At 44.0% G+C, this 19,351-nt stretch overlaps 1 protein-coding gene across 9 annotated transcripts in view; it reads right to left on the reverse strand.

Annotated features, from left to right (window-relative positions):
• Positions 1-19,351, reverse strand: part of VPS13D (vacuolar protein sorting 13 homolog D) — a 265,619-nt gene that overhangs the window by 236,030 nt on the left and 10,238 nt on the right. For 8 of the 9 annotated variants that reach the window (XR_009695793.1, XR_009695794.1, XR_009695795.1 and 5 more), the window contains exons 3-13: positions 15,924-16,001; positions 13,412-13,602; positions 13,238-13,318; positions 10,332-10,448; positions 7,142-7,246; positions 5,819-5,989; positions 5,326-5,426; positions 4,033-4,201; positions 1,778-1,879; positions 1,439-1,640; positions 279-479 (exon numbers count right to left, since the gene is read on the reverse strand). Coding sequence is in view for 6 of the 9 variants with exons in the window: in XM_061160355.1 (XP_061016338.1) it covers positions 279-479; positions 1,439-1,640; positions 1,778-1,879; positions 4,033-4,201; positions 5,326-5,426; positions 5,819-5,989; positions 7,142-7,246; positions 10,332-10,448; positions 13,238-13,318; positions 13,412-13,602; positions 15,924-16,001 (1,518 nt within the window). In the remaining 3 variants the exon portion in view is untranslated. The remainder of the gene's footprint in view (positions 1-278; positions 480-1,438; positions 1,641-1,777; positions 1,880-4,032; positions 4,202-5,325; positions 5,427-5,818; positions 5,990-7,141; positions 7,247-10,331; positions 10,449-13,237; positions 13,319-13,411; positions 13,603-15,923; positions 16,002-19,351) is intronic. The other variant, XM_061160354.1, reaches the window with a different exon arrangement.

The following is a 19,351-nucleotide window of genomic DNA, read 5'->3' on the forward strand; positions in this document are numbered from 1 at the left end:
GTTTCAGTGTCGCTGGCCATGAGTTCCAATAACAAATCAACAACATGTATTAACTAAGGTATCATTAAACACACACACACAGAGAACAGCATTATGTACTGATCCACTGATGAATGTGATCACCAAATGCTTATAGACACCTAACCTTGTGTTTCCCCTAGGGGCCATGACTCAGTACTCACGGCAACTTTCTACAACAGAACTACCGCAAATAACGAGACTCAAGTGGACACTGGTGTCTGGGGAGATAGCATCAGGAAGCATTTTGGGGGCAGCACCTGAAAACTCAAGCTGCATGAAAGCACTCTGGTTCATCTGGGGAGCCCCCTGCTCCTGGTGCAGCAGAGTCACGGTCCCTCGCTGCAGCTGCAAGTTCAGTTTCGCAAAGACGTGGTCTCGCTTTGTGTATGTGTTCATACAAGAGGCATCCGCAGTAGGGTCAAAAAACTCCTCGGAGCCTGAACATGAGGAAGAAGAGGCTTTAAGAAAACACATGGGAAAGTTTAAAAAGCACTGATCATAGTCTCAATGATATGACATAACTATTATCTCCCCTTTAGGAAAGAACTCCAAAGTCATGGGTGACTTTTATTCACCAACATGAAACGACTCTAACTGCCTTATAAGGGCCCTGATCAATTTATTGTCAAAGGAGGGGCAATGTCAAATTCATGATAAACTACAGTACAAGGCAGCACTGTCCACATGGTGGCCACTAACCACAGGAGGCTCTGAGCACTGTGGCTCATGTGGCTAGTCAACTGAGGAAGTGAATTTTTTATTTCAGCTGAATAAATTTTTAACCATTTGTGACTGCGGCTACCACACTGGACAGCCTGGGTCTAAAGAGCTGGTATTCAAGCTCTCAGGGTTTCAAACTTTTGAACTGGCTCAGGCTTAATTCTCTTACAATCACTGCCACTCAGATCTGTTTGAAACCATGTAAATATTTGAATTCAGTAATGGAGCTGTAAACGAAGTATCTCTTAAAACCTACTCTCAGACTTCACTAGAGGTCCAGTGGTAAAGAATCTGCCTGCCAATGCAAGAGACGCAGGTTTGATCCCTGGTCCGGGAAGATCCCACATGCTGCAGAGCAACTAGGCCCATGGGCCACAACTATTGAGCCTGCGCTCTAAAGCCCAGCAAGGGGAACTACTGAGCCCACGTGCCACAACTTCTGAAGCCCACGAGCCGAAACTAGAGAAAAGCCCACACAGCAACAAAGGTTCAGCACAGCCAAATATAAAGAAAGAAAATTATTTTTTTAAAAAACCTCTCTCTGCCTCTGTAACATGAAATAAACTGTTACAAATGTCTTTTTTTTTTTTTTTAAATATACTATGGGCCAGTTTCACAAATAATAGGTGAACCATGAACCGAGTGTCTCCCTTCACTGTAATCAAGAAGGGCACCTGAAAGCCAGTTCCTGCCTTACCCAAGATCTCCTCGGGAGTCCACTGCTCTTGCGGCTCCGCCATCAGGCCCTCCACTGGCTTCCCTTCAGGGCTCTGCTGCCCGTACCAGCCACCCCAGCCGGGAAACCAGGACTGAAGGTACTGTAGCATCCCGCTGCTTCCCCCAGGGCCTGGGTCTCCAGAAGAGTCTCCCAGAGGATCCAGCTGAGGCTCCCGTAGGCTCTGTGTCAATCAGAAATGAACACACGTGAGGACCAAAGACAGAGACAGGGCGTGAGGTGCCACTACTCATTCTCTGTGCCCCAAGAGGCACTCAGTGTGCTGGGTGTGAACACAGATTCTCTTGGAGGGTCTCCTACCTCTGCCAGTTCTTCCTGCTTGTGAAACCGCTCATGTACCAGTTCACGCAATATCTTCAGTTCCTCAAAGTTCTGCTCCTCTTCAATCCGACACATTTCCTCCTGTTCGGGTGAAGTCAGACAAAACAGGTGTCATGGCTGCAGAGAAAGTGGACACCATCACGAACCCGTCCAGTACTAAAGGAACCCACCTGGCCCCCAATGTTTCCAATATTTCCAAGGCCCAGAAACCATGAAGATAAACAGTGAGTTCCATAACTGCTAAGCTTCTGGTTCAAACAGCTTTTCCATATAACACCGGTAGATCCTACCTGTACTCTGAGACTAACAAGAAGTGCAGAGGGAGCAGAGATGGTATTGAGTTGTTAACGGGTAAGTGAAGGATTAGTGTTGCAGGACAAGTGTTGCTCAAATAGCCCATCTTTGCTCAGCAAAGGCAGTTTACAAAGTGCTTTCACATATGTTACCTCAACTGATTCAAGTTGGTGGCTGGCTGTTAATCTTCCCAAGTCAGAGGAGGAAACTGAGGACCTAGTTTACAGAGTAAGTGTGCAGGCCTCCAGCTTCTTTATGTTTCATGTGGGACATTAGCAAGGAAGTGGTCATTTATCATTTGTTTCATACTAATTAGGAAAGAACAGTGGCCAGCAACACACAAAGACGCGGAAGAAAGTGGAGTCAGCTCTCCTAAGCTGTTTCTTAAAAGTGAAAGTTGTTAGTCGCTCAGAGGTGTCGGACTCTGCGTCCCAATGGACTATAGCCCACCAGGCCCCACTATCCATGGGATTCTCCAGGCAAGAATACTGACTGGAGTGGGTTGTCATTCCCTTCTCCAGGGGATCGTCCCGACCCAGGGATGGAACCTGGGTCTTCTGTACTGCACGTGGATTCTTTACCATTTGAGCCATCAGGGAAGCCTTACACCCTGCCATTAAGGAAAAGGAGATTATACATGTTCACTTGCTCAGCTGTAATTTAGATTTTTCCCTTGCCCCATGCCCCTATGCCTTTAAGAAAACTATCCAAAACAAAAGGTCTGTTTTATTCCATCCTTTTATTAAGGCTTCTATGTCAGTAACTACGCCTGACACTCATGAAAAAAGCACTAGCAGAGTGGGTCATACCTCAGGGTGCTGGCAAGACAGGTGAGAACACCCAAGGAGGCAGCATTGCCACTGGTTACCACAGTGGCGTGCTCTCATAGGCTGAATGTGTCCCCCCAGTAAGTTCATGTTGAGGCCTTAACCCTCAACGTGATAGGATCTGAAGGTGGAGCCCCTGGGAGGTGAACAGGTTTAGATGAGGTGATGAGGATGGGACCATCATTATGGGACTAGTTCCCTTGTAGGAAGGGGAAGACAAACAGCTCTCTCTCTGCCCAGGAAAGGCCACATGAGCACACAGGGAGAAGGCGGCTGCCTATAAACCAGGAAGATGGTCTTCCCCAAGAACCGAATCTGCTGGCACCTCTCATGGAATTTCAGCCTCCAGAACTGTGAGAAGTAAACATGGGGCATTTAAAGCACCCCAGCCAGTGGAATATTGTTATAGCAGCCCAAGCTAAGAAAGGTGCTAAAGGGAAGCTTAGAAGTGTTTACTAAAGAAAGAGTTAATTGAGACAATCCCCAGGCTGGAATAAGTCTAAACTGCTATTACAAAAACTAACGCTCACAAAACCGAAACAAATCAAGGAGGAAAACACTCCCCACGGCCCTCCCCGAGGAGACAGAGGAGCCAGATTGGAACTAGAGGAAGCTCCAGGCCAGGACCCTAAGACTGCCAGCTCCAAGGGTCTCTGGTCCTGCAGGTAACTGAAACTGGAGCTGGCCTTCCCCTCACCACACGCCCTCGGCCTAGGCTCTACCCCGAAAACTCCAGGGTCCATCAAGTCCGTCAGGATTATGGGAAATTTGAGGAAAAGAGTTAGGATCAGGTGTTCGATAGGAGAGACTAGATGCAAAGTCCCTCTGGGCCCTGCACAGACAGCAGGGGGGCCTGGCAGGATCACAGCCCCTTTTCCTTCTCCCAGCCCATGGCCTGGCTACCCTCTAGCAACAGAAGGTGGAGAAAGCTTTCTGCCGAGTCAAAACCCAGCCCTCCAAGCAGCTCTCACCCTAGTAAGGCCAACTTTATCCCCAAAAACTATGATCCCGAACAAAGACTTTTATTTCTTCACAGATTCCATTTTCTTCAGTCTTGAAGAGACATTCTTACCCTCTGAGTGGAGACGAGAAACACGAGACAACACCCCCTACCTTGTCGTCTGCAGATAGCAAGCCTCCTCTCAACGTGGTGAAGTACTTGTCGGTATAAGACACGGCGTCACGGGCCCGGCCCAACAGGAAGCCCCATGTGCAGCGCTTTCTCTGCTCCCGGATCTCGTGCAGGTTGGCATTCAAAGCGAAATACCACCACTCTCGGCAGCTGAAACATTTCATAGCCATCTAGTTACTTACAGCAAAAGTGATGAAAATGCTATCGACCCAGGGCGATCCACAGCACACTACTCCCATTCTAGACATGTCTTCTCTTGTCGGCCATCACTTTATGCCTCAAATTCAAATAATATTAGGCTAACTTCAACCCGTGGGGAAAGCTAATCCACTGCATCCTCGATAGATACACCGATAATAGTACATTACTCAATTGGTCTGAATGACCCATGACATCAGCCTCTCCCACTGACAGACAATCAACTGATGACTTTACAGTAAATACCATTGTAAGATAATCAGCAAAGATTTGACTGTTAAAGATTTTTAAATGGAAGACTTCAGGGAAGACTGGAAATACACAGGATCTTTTAAAAAGGTTTAATATATTGACTGGTCAAATTGAGCACATTTACATGAAAATATTTATCTATCCTATGGGCTTGGTAAGTCACTTCAGTCGTGTCTGACTCTTAGTGATGCTTTGGACATTTATGCTATAGATGTCATCAAGTGTATTACATAAACGCTGACCAAACTAGTTAGGAGAAAAGATACAAGGGAGTAGGTTCAGAAGTGCTACAAAATATTTACCACACTGTCAGATCCCACCAGAGCAAGGCTAGTCTCCTCGCTACATGAGACTGAGTTGTTGCTGCTGTTGCTCAGTTGCTAAGTCGTATCTGACCCCTTGCGACCCCATGGACTGTAACCCACCAGGCTCCTCTGTTCATCAAGTTCTCCGTGCAAAAATACTAGACTGGGTTGCCATTTCCCTCTCCAAGGGATCTTCCCAGACCAGGGATCGAACCCAAGTCTTCCGTGTCTCCTGCACTGGCTGGCAGATGCTCTACCACTGAAGCACCAGGGAAACATGCCTGAGACTGAGGACCTTCTAAACTCCACTATGCTCAACCTCAGAGTAAACCCGTGACACCAGAGATACATGACAGCATGGTAACAATGACAACAGAAAGGGCATTTTAAAACCAGAAAAATCGATTATACTTTCATCTTCAACCATGTGAAGACAGTGAGGCACATTTCTGATCTATATACAAAAAGAACATGCTAGAAAATGCATTCCACACACAACACTTAATTGACAAGCCTTACTTCTCAGACACGGCCACTTTGGGTTTCCATTTTCGGAATTTCACCTGCCTCTCCTTTCGCTCCAGCTCCTTGAGGAATTCCATGATTTGCCGGTACTGCAGCTTTTTATTAGAAGTTAAGCGGTACAAGGTTAGAACTAGTTTATTTCTTTTGCTCTGTAAAGACATTACACATCACAGGGACAAGTCATACTAGTCAACCCAGTGAGTTGAAATCCAATGCCAACTGCAAGACCAAGCTCCAGCACTACGTAGCATGTCTCTCTGAACACTATCAGCTAAGTACACAGATTCACTGTCTCTCTTACGCTCTTCATTCAGCACTTAAAAACATCAAATCAAACTAACCTGAGACACACCCAACCCGAGCATATAAAGACAGTGGGTTCTGCATCCACCGTAGCTGGGTCTCATGCGCACTTCCTTTCCCACGAGGGGACCCTTCTATCAACACCCCAGTTAGCAGCAGACAGTGACAGGAAGGAGGAGGGTACCTGAGAGAGTTTCAAGGGAATGGTCTCCAGGTGAATATCACATTCGATTCGGGGAGTGTGCCGAGAGCGCAGAGGCTCTTTGGAGCAGTTTCTCTTCAGAAGAGCAGATGCACAAACGGGCTCCAAGATGTAGTGATGGTCACGACTCTCCATGCTCCTGTCCATGGCCTCCTGAGTGTCACAAGAATGGCTGTCATTACAGCAGACGTTTCCCAGATCGAGTCACCTGGTGTAATGCTATCTAATCTACAGCATATGACATCAGAATCCAAAAGCAGGAAAAAACTGGGAATCTAAAGCTCTCCAGCATTTTTAAATTTGTATTTATATTTCTTACAGGTAATACATTCACACAGTTTAGAATTTTAAAGGCAAAAAAGTGAAATGTCTCCTTCCTACTCCTTCTTTCAGTCACCCAGTTACCCTATTCTGAGGCAACCAATGACGCCAGTTTCTTGTACAGTCCACCAGAAGCATTCTGTACAGATTCAGGCAAATGCATAACTTTTTGGTTTTTAAAACCAGTCTTACACAGAAGGCACACATGCTTTTTTACCTTAGTTTTTGAAACTTAATACTGTCTTAGAGACTATTATGTATTCATTATAAAGATCTCTGCCCTTTATTTTTTTAGCTGCATACTCTATGAATGCACAATATTTATTTAATCAAACTGGCAAAACAAAAACCATTCTGGATAACAGCATGCAAGGATAATCGTGGTTGAGGGAAATATGAGAACTTTCTTTCCATTTCACTTAAAACCAAGTACAATCTCTTTACAAAAAATTAAACTGAGATTTTTCTAAATATCCTTCACAATTTTACATCCAATGATTTACAATGACATTCTAAGTATTCTTAAAGGAATGCCACCAAAGATGAAATTTCAACACAAAACATAGTAAGAAATCTCTTCTTAACAGTCAGATGTGCTCCTTCATTCATTGAAAACCTGGGTGTACAACGGTGGCCAAAAGAGTAGAGAACACTAATACGTTAAGTGCATGCAGCTGAATACCATCCAACAGAAGCAATGCATCAGAAGTATAAAATGCAACACTGATAAAAATAGAGCTTTAAATGAAAAAAAGAAAACAAATCTATAAATGTAAAACATACACAAATCCCTATATATTTTTTAGAGTTACAGACATAGCAGGTACCTCAAGAAAACACTCATACATATTCGAGAACGGATGCCAAGGAGGGAAAGGGGGTGGGAACAGGAACAGAGACACAGAGAACAAAACCCTATATGGCCGTGATCCTACACACTTCATTGCCGTGCTGTGTTATAGGAGAGCCCTGCCAGAATCATACCTGTAACTCCACCTGAGGCAAATCCCCCAATAAAGTGCAATCCACATCCCAGTAGACGCTAAACTCTGCCACATCTAATTGCTTTTTCCGCATTAATTTCTGTACCTGAGGGAAGACAGGGAAGAAAGCAAGATGATTCTTTATTTACAAATCTATTCATTCATTCAACAGGCCATTAGTGACGAATCATACATAGGGCACTTTGCAAGGTGCTGAGGATACAAAACAATGAAAACATGGTTCTGCTCTTATGGAGTTGAGAATCTAACTAAATGGAAACACAAACATGTGAACAAGTGTAATTAAGCAGAGAAGAGCAGAGGAAGAATATATAAGATGCTACAAGCAAACAACTAAAAAATACCACTGGGCAGGCAAGTATCAAAAGCTGTGTATGTTTCAGACAGAGGGTAGAAGGGAAGGTTCGGGACACATTGCAAGGAGTGGGGCCAATGACACAATAGGCCTGATTGCTCCAAAGGACAGTGAATACATCTGTGCAACTGAAGCGCTGTGTTCAGGGTGGGGCAGTACTGGGACATGTGTACGGAAGCCTGTGTTCAGGGTGGGGCAGTACTGGGACACGTGTATGGAAGCACTGTGTTCAGGGGTGCGGCGGTACTGGGACACGTGTACGGACACACACAAGGAGTGGAGAGTTACTTGAGTGTTGAGAAAAGTAGGTTGGAGTGTTACTAGGTATACTAGGTTGAAAAGCTCCCCCTGCACCCTGCAAAATTTGTGTTGTCCCAAAACCTGTGAGTGGGGGAACATACTCAGAAATAGGGTCATTGCAGACATAATCAGATTAAAATAAGGTCATACTAATCAGAGAGGAAAACAAAAAATACCTAGAGAAAATGCAAGCACAACAATCTAAAACCTACAGGATGAAGCAAAAGCATTCTAAGAGGGAAGTTTACAGCAATACAATCTTACCTCAAGAAACAAGAAAAATCTCAAATAAACAACCTAACCTTATACCTAAAACAATTCAGGAAAGAAGATCAATATGGCTTTTATTGTATTTTATATGATTAAAACTGAACTTTTTGTGGAAAAAAATAAGGTCATCTAGATTGGGATAGACCCTGAGCAATATGTTTCTTCACTGTATTTCATTTTATATGATTAAAACTGTCGAATTCTTTGTGGGGGCAAAAAAGAGTCATAGGGGATTGGGGTGGGCCCTAATCTAATCACTGGTGTCCTTAAAAGAAGAGGAAACAGACATAGGGGGAGAAGGCCATGTGAAGATCCAGGCAGAGACTGGAGTGATGCACCCACAAGCCAAGGCAACCACGGGAAGCAAGGAGAGACGCAGGGGGCAGTTTTCTCCCTCAGAGTCTCTAGGAGCAACCAACTCTGCTGATACCTTGACCTTGGACTCTGGCCTCCAGCACAGAAGCAGCCATCTAGTTCATGGTAATTTGTTATCTAGGCCCAAGAAAACTGATACAGTAAGAAGTCTGACATACTAAGGAGTTCGGATGTCACACTTGAAGGGACATGAAGTCACTGAGGGTTTGGATGCAGGCATGTTTCAGAACCAGCTATGTGTTTTAGAAAGAGAACCCTGGCAACAGTGCAAGGTAGAGCTCCCCTCTACCCCAAATGGAGTCATGAGTGTGTCAAGATAACAAGCAAGTCTACAGGACCAAACTACAGTTCAGAATACACTGACCCTTGAACAACTTGGGAGTTAGGGGCGTCAACCCTCCTTGCAGTTCAAAAATCCTCATATAACTTTCTGCTCAGCACTCCTATTCATGGTTCTGCACTGAAGGATCATGTGATACTGTGGTCTGTTTTTTAAAAGAAGTCTGTGGACAAGTGGACTCGCAGTGTTCAAGCCCATCTTGCTGGAGGATCCACCGTACCTGGTTGCTCTCAGGACACCTCCAGCCCCAAGCAGCCACATCCACTTGCCCCTTTGACCTGTACAAACACCATCACTCTCCTCTGTATGCCTGGACGTAGGAAAGGCTGAGAAGCCCTGGCACAGGACGAATCAAGAGCCTGGGACAGAAGTGAGGCAGGGTCGGAAGTCAGGAGCTTACTGACTCAGGCAGGAGCTGACAGGATCCTAACTCAGACAGTTGAAGTGAAGGGGAGAGGAAGAGCCATGTTTGAGACACCTTGTAGGGAAAACTGGCAGGACGTTGTAACCAAATGGATACAGAAGCTGAGGAATAAGAAGTGAAGAAATGAGCACAGGTGTCTAAAGACGAGAGTCATGGGCAAGAACACGTGGTCTGAAGCAAGGGAGGCAAACTTGTTCTATAAAGGGCCGGAGAGAGCAGATATTTAGGCTCTGTGGGCTCTCCAGTGTCCTCAGCTACAGTACAGGATAATAGCGGTAGTGAAGAGTAATGAGAATTCAACATGAAAGATCAAGTAAACCACTAAGAATAGTGCCTGGCACAAAAAGGGCTCAAAAGTCAGTTTTCATGTGACTGGTTTGTAACATGCAATAACATGTCAGAGGAAAAAAGTTGGTTTCGGGGAAGCAAAACGGGCAGCTGGAATATAACGGGATCATTTTAATTATAACAAGCCTAAAATACCACAGGCTTCCATTATGGACCAGCAGTAAAGAACCCTCCCGCCAATGCAGGAGACACGAGTTCGATGTCTGGGTTGTGAAGATCCCCTGGAGCAGGGCTAGGCAAACCACTCCAGTATTCTTGCCTGAAGAACCCCAAGGAAAGAGGAGCCTGGTGGGTGGGCTATAGTCCATGGGGTTATAAAAGAGTCGGACACGACTGAGTGACTAAACAACAAAATACCACAGAGGCATCCCATAGGAAAAGACCTTGAATCTGAAGGCCATAAGAGGTGGGGAGAATGACTTTCAAGATTTGGATGACGTCGGCACATATTCCCAGGTGGCTGATAAAACCCTGAAACAGAGTGAGTGTACCCCAAGAGTGCACGTAAGGACAGAAGAAAATAAAAAATAAGATCCTTTCTGCACCTCAGTTTCTTCATGTGTAAAATGTGCCAACATTGATGGACGAGTGAAATAATGATAGGTCAGAGGAAATTAACACAAAAGACATCCCCACCTGCCAAAGAACATGGAGAAAAAGACGGTGATCTCACAGAACATGAAAGGACCCAAGGCACAGCCCCAAATGCCCCAGACCTGGTGCTTTCTTCCTGGTTTGCAGGTGTATTTCATACTCACAGGCTCGTTCATGGCATTTTGCATGGATACATTCTTAATGCAGATGCCAAATGCAAACGGATGGGAAGGGTTGGTGACACCATCTTCAAAGCGCAAATGGACATCTTGAATTTTTAACTGCAGGAGGGGAAAAAACACATTTAGACAGTTGTGGTAGGTAGAGTACTATAAGCAAGGGTCAAACTGTGCTTGAGCCACTTAAGTAAACCACAGCAGGTATTTTACACAAACGCGTATGTCACATACACACCCAATATTCTACGTTCCTAAGAGTTAGAATCACAAACTGGACATGAATGACATTTCTTTTGATTAGTGCCAACTCAAGAAGACAGTTAATGGCACTTCCATGGAATCATTTCAGAAAACACCTTAAACACTGAACTAAAGTAGTACCACTGTATCTAGAAAACTGGCCCTGCCTCTCATGGTATCTTCATCTGGTCCCTGTGCCCTCAAACCTGGACAGGGCATTTCCACTCTGACCTTATTTATTTCCCCGTGCCTCTACAGTGGGCCTACTGAAAAAGCACTCTGCTTCAATGAAATAAAAAACAGCAGACTGTGAAAAGACAACTCATAGAATGGGAGAAAACACTTGCAAGTCATGTGTATCTCATAGGGAGAATCCAGGATACATAAAGAACTCTTACAACTCAACAGTAAAAAATTCATTTTTTTAAATGGAAAAGGAATTTGAATAGACGCTTCTCCAAAAGATAAACAAAGCCAATAAGCACCTGGAAAGATGCTCAACAACTTTAACCATTAAGGAAATGCAAATCTAAACCACACTGAGGTATCACTTCGTACCCACTAATATGGCTATTATTAAAAAACAGACAATAACAAGTGCTGGTCAGGATGTGGAAAAACTGAAATGTTCACACATTACCAGTGAAACTATAAAACTGTTCCTCAAAAAACTTAACATATAGTTACCATATGACTCAACCACTCCACTCTTAGGTATGTATGCAAGAGAAATGAAAACACATGTTCACACAAAACCAGACACATGAATGTTTACAACAGCAATATTCCTAAGAGCCAAAAAGGGGAAACAACCCAAATGTCCATCAACTGATAAACTGATAAACAAAATGTGGTCTATCCCGAGAACTGCAAAAGCTCTAGGTATGAATGTTCAATTCAAACACCTCCACTTCAAAGACTTGAAATTTTAATGAAGGCTTCCAGCAGCCTCACGCTGTGTCCCTGGGACCGACATTCCATCCCCTTCCTGAGTTCCTATGTGGAAAAGCTCAGGACTGTCTGCTCCAGTCAACACCTGACAATAGTGCACATCCCCCTCCCTTGTCTTAGAGCACTTATTATAAAGGGCTTACAGCTGTGAATCCTTTCGCTGTCCCTATGTAATGTATCTCCTACAACTCAAGGACCCAAAAGCCACTCCCTTGAAATGCAATCATCAGGAAGAAAGGGACTCCTGTCACCCGTCTCTATGGAAGGAGAGAAGTCCAGCTAGCAGATACAGCTGCCCTAATCACATCCACATTGACCAACCCTTTGTAATTTTCCTCCTGAGCCCTGCCCACCCCACCCACCCCAACACACACACACACCCTCACTCTCCCTTTAGAACACCTGGTCACCTCTGTACCAACTAAAATGGAGCTCTGCTCTTTCCCCTACTGTCAGGAGTCACTGAATAAAGTCTGTTTTCACCACTTTAACTTCACTCCAGCTTTGTTCATCTTTGGCAATCCATACAATGGAATATATTATTCAGTCATAAGAGGAATAAAGTACTGATACATGCCACAACATGGATGAACCTTGGGAGCATTATGCTAAAAAGCCAGATGCAAAAGGCCATGGAGTGTACAGCTGCGCTGATATGAAATGTCCAGACTATACAAATCCATAAAGTACATTAGTGGTTGCAGGGGACTGGAAGAAAGGGGAATTTGAAGTGATTGCTAGTTGGTATAGAGCATCTCTGACGGATAATGAAAATATTCTGGAATTAGACAGTGGTGATCAATGCTCAACTTTGTAAATATACCAAAAACCACTAGTTTGTACACTTTAAAATTGCAAACTTTATGGTATGTGAACTAAATCTCAAAGTTATTATTAAAAATAAAGTTAAAATTAATGACAATATCTAAAAAAAATCAATGAGATAAATAACTGCCTGAAAAAGAAGGCAAAGCAGTCACCTCAAATGTACTGATCTTTTTACCAACGTTACCAAAGTTATGAATCCAGCAACCTCAGACTGTATTCTGGGGGGGAGTGGGACACCTTAAAAAAACATGTGGCCTGTCACATGGCATTGCATGAAAACCCTGGAGTTGCTAAGTATGAGCTGATTCTTATGACGTTCCTGAAAATTAGTGTGAACCCTATTCTTGGTTTTGAGGACAAAACAAAATGGTAATTAAAGCAGAAAATATGGCCAGTGGCCCAAGCACTGTAACTCATCACATGGCCCCAGACACGGCGGTGAGAGAGTTGTTCAAAACACACTATGTAATCAACTGGAAACCATATCCAACCACTCTCCTTGTCCAGAGGAAGAAAATGAGAGCAGAGAGATTAAGTGATCTGCCCTGCAACCAGACAGGATCTGTCTTCTTAGAAGGTATATCCTTCAGCAAGTGGCGTTCCCACATTCAAAAAGAAAATGAAGTGAAGTGTCAATGAAATTAAAACTCCTACTCACACTAACTGAAGCAAGAAAAACCTGTATCTGACTCACTTTTCAGGTTCTCCCTCCAACACCGCCTAGGAAAAGGCACACCTGAGCAGTCAGCATTCTCTGCAGACACTCTGTGATCAGTTACACCCACGAGAAACCAGCAACCGTGACATGAAACGCATTTAAGCCTGAGCGGTCCCCTCCGTGTTCATACTTTATAAAAGCCATTAGGACTTACTTCAATGTTCTCCACAATCCTCGTAACTACTGAGGCAGTGACTGAATACCAGTAAGATTCCCCTTTCTGCTGGCGTTCGTTCTACAAAGGAAAGAGCTGATGTTATAATCCAGGGCTTTGCCAATTTCGAGTCTCACCACCACCGCTCTCAGGCCAAGAGGATTTCTGCCTTGCCTTCCATTTTTCTTCCAGGGCCTGAAGGAGAGCTTTCTTGCGCTCCCTTTCCAACCGCTTCTCCTTTTCATCATTGAAATCCTGTATTTTTTCAGGGGCTCCAATTAAATGAAGGCTGGAGATGGAGATCACCCAAGGGTCCACATGGGGGCGGTAGAAGGGAATCTGAAGGGTCACTTTCCCAATTAAGCCTGGGAAGAGGAAAGTCTTGTTAAATGTCTGACACATGTTTAATTCTATTTTTCTGTATTCTTCTAGTGTCCTTTAAGGAGTATTATTAATTTTACCATTTACTTTTTAAGAAAACAAGCAGCCAGTTTTTCTACATGTGAAACAAACACTACTAGGCTGAGAGCTGTAAGAACAAAGGCATAATAAAGTAGAAGCTGGAACAAGGTCAGTGTAACGTTTTCATTTCAAATGCAACATCTCTGCTCTGGAAATTACCTCTTCCCCAATGGGACTACATCATAAATTTCCCTGGGGTTTCTTTCTCCCCATGGCACTTGCACAAGCCCGTGGGCACACAACTCATTTCTTCTTCATTATTAATTAGCTGGCTGATAGATACTTACTGGGAGTTAACAGACTTACAATACACACAATTTCAAACACAGCAACTGAAACATTGGTCATGTTGTGGTGGAATTCTATCGAGAAGGAAAGCTGACTCTTCATGAGACCTCAGACTGATGGGAGAGCTAAATGGCCTGGGAGAACCATGACACATATTTCCCAAGTTTTACCATTTCTAGCCAAGCCTCCCAGAACACAAGGCTTCTTTCGCTTCAATTAATAAAAGGCAAGTCACCACCAAGGAGTAAAGCATGAGAGCATGTGAACCGTCTGACCTAAGGGATCTCTCAGAGATCCACAGAGCCCAACTAACAGTCTACCTCGAAAAGTAGAACGTTAGCAGAGTATGATAATGCCTGCCTAAGACCTAGAATTCAAGCAGGAGCAATCTGTTATATTTAAGATAACAGAGTATCATTGACACCAAGTGATCAGTTGTGTAATCCAGTAACAAATGAAGATATATGTCACAACAAATAATGAAAAAATAATTTTGGCTTTATCTAGAAAAATGAAAGTCAGTTCTTACATTTAATAAAATTTATATTATAAACTGAAACCATACATCAATGTTCACAACAAAGAATTCTAACAATAATTAGTGCACAGTTGCAATTCTGATCTTAATTAATTGGGAGGACAATTATATGACAGCAAAATATAACTTCTGCTACATTCCATTTTGGCAGAGCAAGGGTCATTTTTGCCAAAACATTAGAAAACATCAATTTTCCCTAAAAGCCTCTCTTAATCCTTTGATATTCAATTAAGAACTCTTTGGCAGTATCTACCATGTCATCCTTCTTGAGAGTTTCTTTCAGATTCTAACTTGTCACTGCCTTTGTTCGTGACTCTGGCAGTTCACCCATGACTTGAGTTGACTTCAAGAAAGCCTAAATCTCTTGCAAAATTTCCATTTTATTTCACCTAGCAACTGACTTGCATTGTATGTACACTTTATTATATGTACCCTCAAAATAAAGGAAAGACTGACTGACACCAATAGGCTACTGGTCAATGACAAGCAGTGTCTAAAGAGGGACTAATTTTATGCATGGTCACTTAATAGAGAATATTTTTATTCTGTGACAATTCTTGTTTCTTTACCAAATCTAGTAACTGCAAGACTTGTGCTGGGCACTGTACTAAGTAATTTTAATGCATTAACTCGGGTATTCCTCTCAACAACCCTACGATGTAACGTCAATCGTCCCATCTTAAAGATGAGGAAGCACACACACAGTTGTGAGGGAACTGCCCCAAAGTCACACAGCCAGAAAATGGCAGATATGGAATAGAAACCCAAGCATACAGTTCCCGAGCCCACCTTTCATTCAATAGAGTCAACTGTCTCTCCGTAATATGTAAAACGTGTGTGCGGTGCTCAGTCACTTCAATCGCGTCCAACTCTGTGACCCCATCAACTGTACCCCACCAAGCTCCTCTGTCCATGGGATTCTCCAGGCAAGAATAGGTGTGGGTAGCCATTCCCTCCTCCAGGGATCCTCCCGACCCAGGGATCTAACTCAAGTCTCCTGTGCCTCCTGTATTGCAGGCAGGTTCTTTACCGCTAAGCCACTGGGGAAGCCCAAAATGTACAGTGAATTCTCTGAAAATAAGAAGCCCCCGTATCTAAGACTGAAGTTCCCAGACTTTTAAGAATCATCTGGGGAGCTTAGTAAAGGTGCAGGTTCAAAAAATAAATAAAAAATGATGCAGGTTCAATGACACTTCTTCAGAGACTCTGATTCAGTAAGTCTGGGGGCCACAACCACCCCAAGAACATCCTGACATTAGCGGCCTAGGGACCACACTTGAAGACTGATCAAAACTCCTATTCTGCCTCTTCCTGGTCCAACAGAGCCAGACACAAGGGTGCTCAGTTTTCGCGTCCCAAATGATGTAATACTGCCTCCCTCTCCCTTGTTTCACATACCAGCTTTGACCTCAAATGGTAATTCCAGTTCCTTCAAGGCATCTTTCTTTAAAGGCAAGTTTTCTAATTCAACAGCACCTAAAAAATAAAAACACCATAACATATTCATCCAACAGATGCAGTAGGTGCCTACTGTGTGCAAATCAGTGAAGAGTAAAGGGTGAGTTTCCCATGGAGGCCCAGGCTGTACCTACCACTATGCTCTATCTGTACTGATGACCTGACCTTCCCACTCTGACATGTAAGCCTGCCAGCAGATGAAGGGTTTAGGGCAGGGATCAGACTCTAACGAGCCAGTAAATATTTCAGTCCTTACAGGGTCTATTGTATATTCTCTCTTTTTTTTCTTTACAAGTCTTTAAAAATGGAAAAGCCATTCTCAGCTTGCAGAGGGAACTGGCCAGGTGGCCAGTTTACATGCCCCAAGTTTAGGCTAATATTCACCCAAGGACCATTAACATTTGAATTGCCTGGGATGAAACACAGATCCTGGTTTCCCCACCCAGATATCTCTGAAATTGAAACAGAAATTTGCCATTTTTAACAAGCTCTCCTCATTCACTGCCCGCCCTCCTAAAATGATGTATTCCACCCCATGTCTAAGAGCTCCTGTGAGTTCAGTAAAGTTGGTCATCAGAAGGAAGTACACTCTCTCTTCCGGAAAGCCCACCTCCACAGGTTCTCCTTCCCACCCTCACTTGCAGAGTAATGAGAAAAGGCATGAACTGGACCACTGCTCAAGGTCCTTTTCAGCCCCAGCTTTTACCATCACTTAAACCCAAAAGTACTAGATGTCTCCGAAGCAGACTAAAGGGACAGTCACGGGGGTGACACTCACTCCTGAAACTACGGAAGTGACCGTCCCCTGTGCCTAAGGCACGGTGCTGGCCACTGGGATTATAAACAAAGGCAGGCAGGGTCCCCACCCTCAAAAAGCTGGGGACACAGCCATCCTTTTATGAAGTTGCGCAACAAAGTTGATTTCTGAGTCATATAAATCTGTCTGAAATATATTTTCAAGAACAGAAAGTACAGACAACAACAACTAGCAACCATTAGCTGGCAAGAGAACTCAGAAGAAAGAAAAGCAAGTCTTTTCCTCCAAAGACAAACTAATACAAGAAACCTGATTACTTCCCCCTTTGAATGATTAAGATGTGCCTTACTGGCATCTAAAGAAGTATTCAAAGCTGGCATCTGAGCAGATTCTGAGCAAATGGACCCAAATTATTTTTCAGATAGGGTTCCACACACCTTAAGACGAACCAAAAGGACAAGTTAATTGTCCCAGAGAGCCCAGAAACAACCCTATATCCACATTTGGGGAGAAAATGATCATTTGGGGAAAAAAATGTGAAACACATTCCTTATCAGTTGAAACTGACTTAAAGGGAGGAAACCATATAGTTTCTTCTTTTAAAGAGCAACATTTGCAATTTGACTCACTTGCCCTATTTTTCAACACCCAAAGCTGTCACAAAGGCAGACAGCCCCAGGTTTCCATGGCTGATGAACCACATGGAGAGCTGGACTTGCAGGCAATCCACGCAATGAACAATTAAAGAAGCTGAAGCAAAGAGAGCAGAGGAGGTGGTCTCGAAAGAAGATACAGAGGCAAAAACGAAGAGAAAAGGCAGCCTACCGAGAGTCCAAAACAAGGGAATCAGACAAAATACAGATCAAAGGCTTCCTACTTCCCTACACCCATCCGGCCCTGCCAGGAAAGGTCCCTCCAAGGAACTAGGCCACAAAGCACCCAGCATAGGTAAGCACCTTAAAGATGATAATGTTCGTTGATTTCCAGGCAGAAAATCTGCAGACTTACTTGTGGATGGCTCTCTCATGCCAAAATTGCTCAGCTCAGATTAATAAGAAATCTAGTCACTAGTGTGTAGTGCGTGTGCACTCAGTTGTGTCCAACTCTTTGCAATCCCAGGGACTGTAGCCCGCCAGGCTACAGAGTACTGTTCATGAAATATCCCAGGCAAGAATACTGGAGTGAGTTGCCATTTCCTACTCCAGGGGATCTTCCCAACTCAGGGATCAAACCCAGGTCTCCTGCATTGGCAGGCGGATTCTTTACCATTGGGCCACCTGGGAAGCCAGAACTACGGTGAATTAAGAGTAAATACCTAATAATTACTCAATCCTCCTCCCTGGGCTCTAGGCAAGTCAACCTCATTTAAAGGGCCAACCTGAGATTCAGAGCTTATAAATCAGAAAAGGAGGGGGAAACTAAACGTATGCCCACAGCCCAGGCTTCAAACTCCTTGACTCAGCACTGGCAGCTGCTACCTTCTGGCCTCAAAGCAAGTGAACATGCCCTGCAGGTGTCCACCTTCTGCCTCCACTCACAGGCCTCATTCTGCTGGAAGGCGGTCACCCAGTCCAGGCCATCTACCAAAACCCTGCACGACCCACTCAGAAGCCACCTCCAGAATAGCTTTCTCAGAGTCTCCAGACAGGATGAATGATCCTCCTCCCACTGCATTACAGTTGGATCTCTAGTGTAACAACATAATACATACTGCTTCTATTACTGTACACTCATTTCTGCCTCCCAGACAGGCTAATGGCTCTCTAAGAACAGGGACTACAGAGGAGGGAGCTAGGATGATGATATTAATAATGATGCCGATGATAGTACCCTGAGATCCTACTATGTACCAAGCACTTCATATGCATTTCTTAATCTGATCCTCACAAAAATATAATGAAGTATTACTTCCTTCACTTGTAAAATAAGAAAAGTGAGGCTTAGAGGATAAGCAGTTGCTTACAAATAACAGAGCTGGTCAGCGGTAGTGCCAGAGTTCATCCCAGGCCTGGCTGATCTCTGGTGGCAAGACGGAGAAGGGGTGGATATTCCCTGGCAGTCCAGTGGTTAGGACTCCGCATTCTCACTGCTGAGGGCCTGGGTCCAATCCCTGGTAAGGAAACTAAAATTCCACAAGCCTCATGTTACAGCAAAAGAAAAGGTGGGAGGTGTTGGGGGTGCTGGTGAAGAAGAGGCTTTTATGTAACTTGCTCACAGTCAAACAACTGTAAAGTGGTGGAACTAGGGTTAGATAGACCCTATGCCTGAGCTCCAAGTATTTTGTACTGTCTCCCCTTTTTGTGTCATTCCATAATACAGAGTCTTACCCAAAGCAGGTGCTCAGTGTTCGTTGAATGACTGAACAAATGAAATATTATACAAGTGCTGTCTCTGTCCTTCAACTTCTCCCATGCTATTTTGCATTTTTATTGCTTTGAACATGTGTGCACAGTCCATCCTTGAAGTCCAATGCACCAGCCAGTCATAATGCTGATGCTTAAATGGTGATGATAACTAACACTGACTGAGGGCCCACTGAATGCCAAGAGTAGTTCTAGCTTTTTGACCCACATAATGGGTTCAGTCCTTAGAAGTGCATGAGACAGGGAAT

This window comes from Dama dama, chromosome 14 (genome assembly GCF_033118175.1).
Source record: "Dama dama isolate Ldn47 chromosome 14, ASM3311817v1, whole genome shotgun sequence".
NCBI lineage: Eukaryota > Metazoa > Chordata > Mammalia > Artiodactyla > Cervidae > Dama > Dama dama.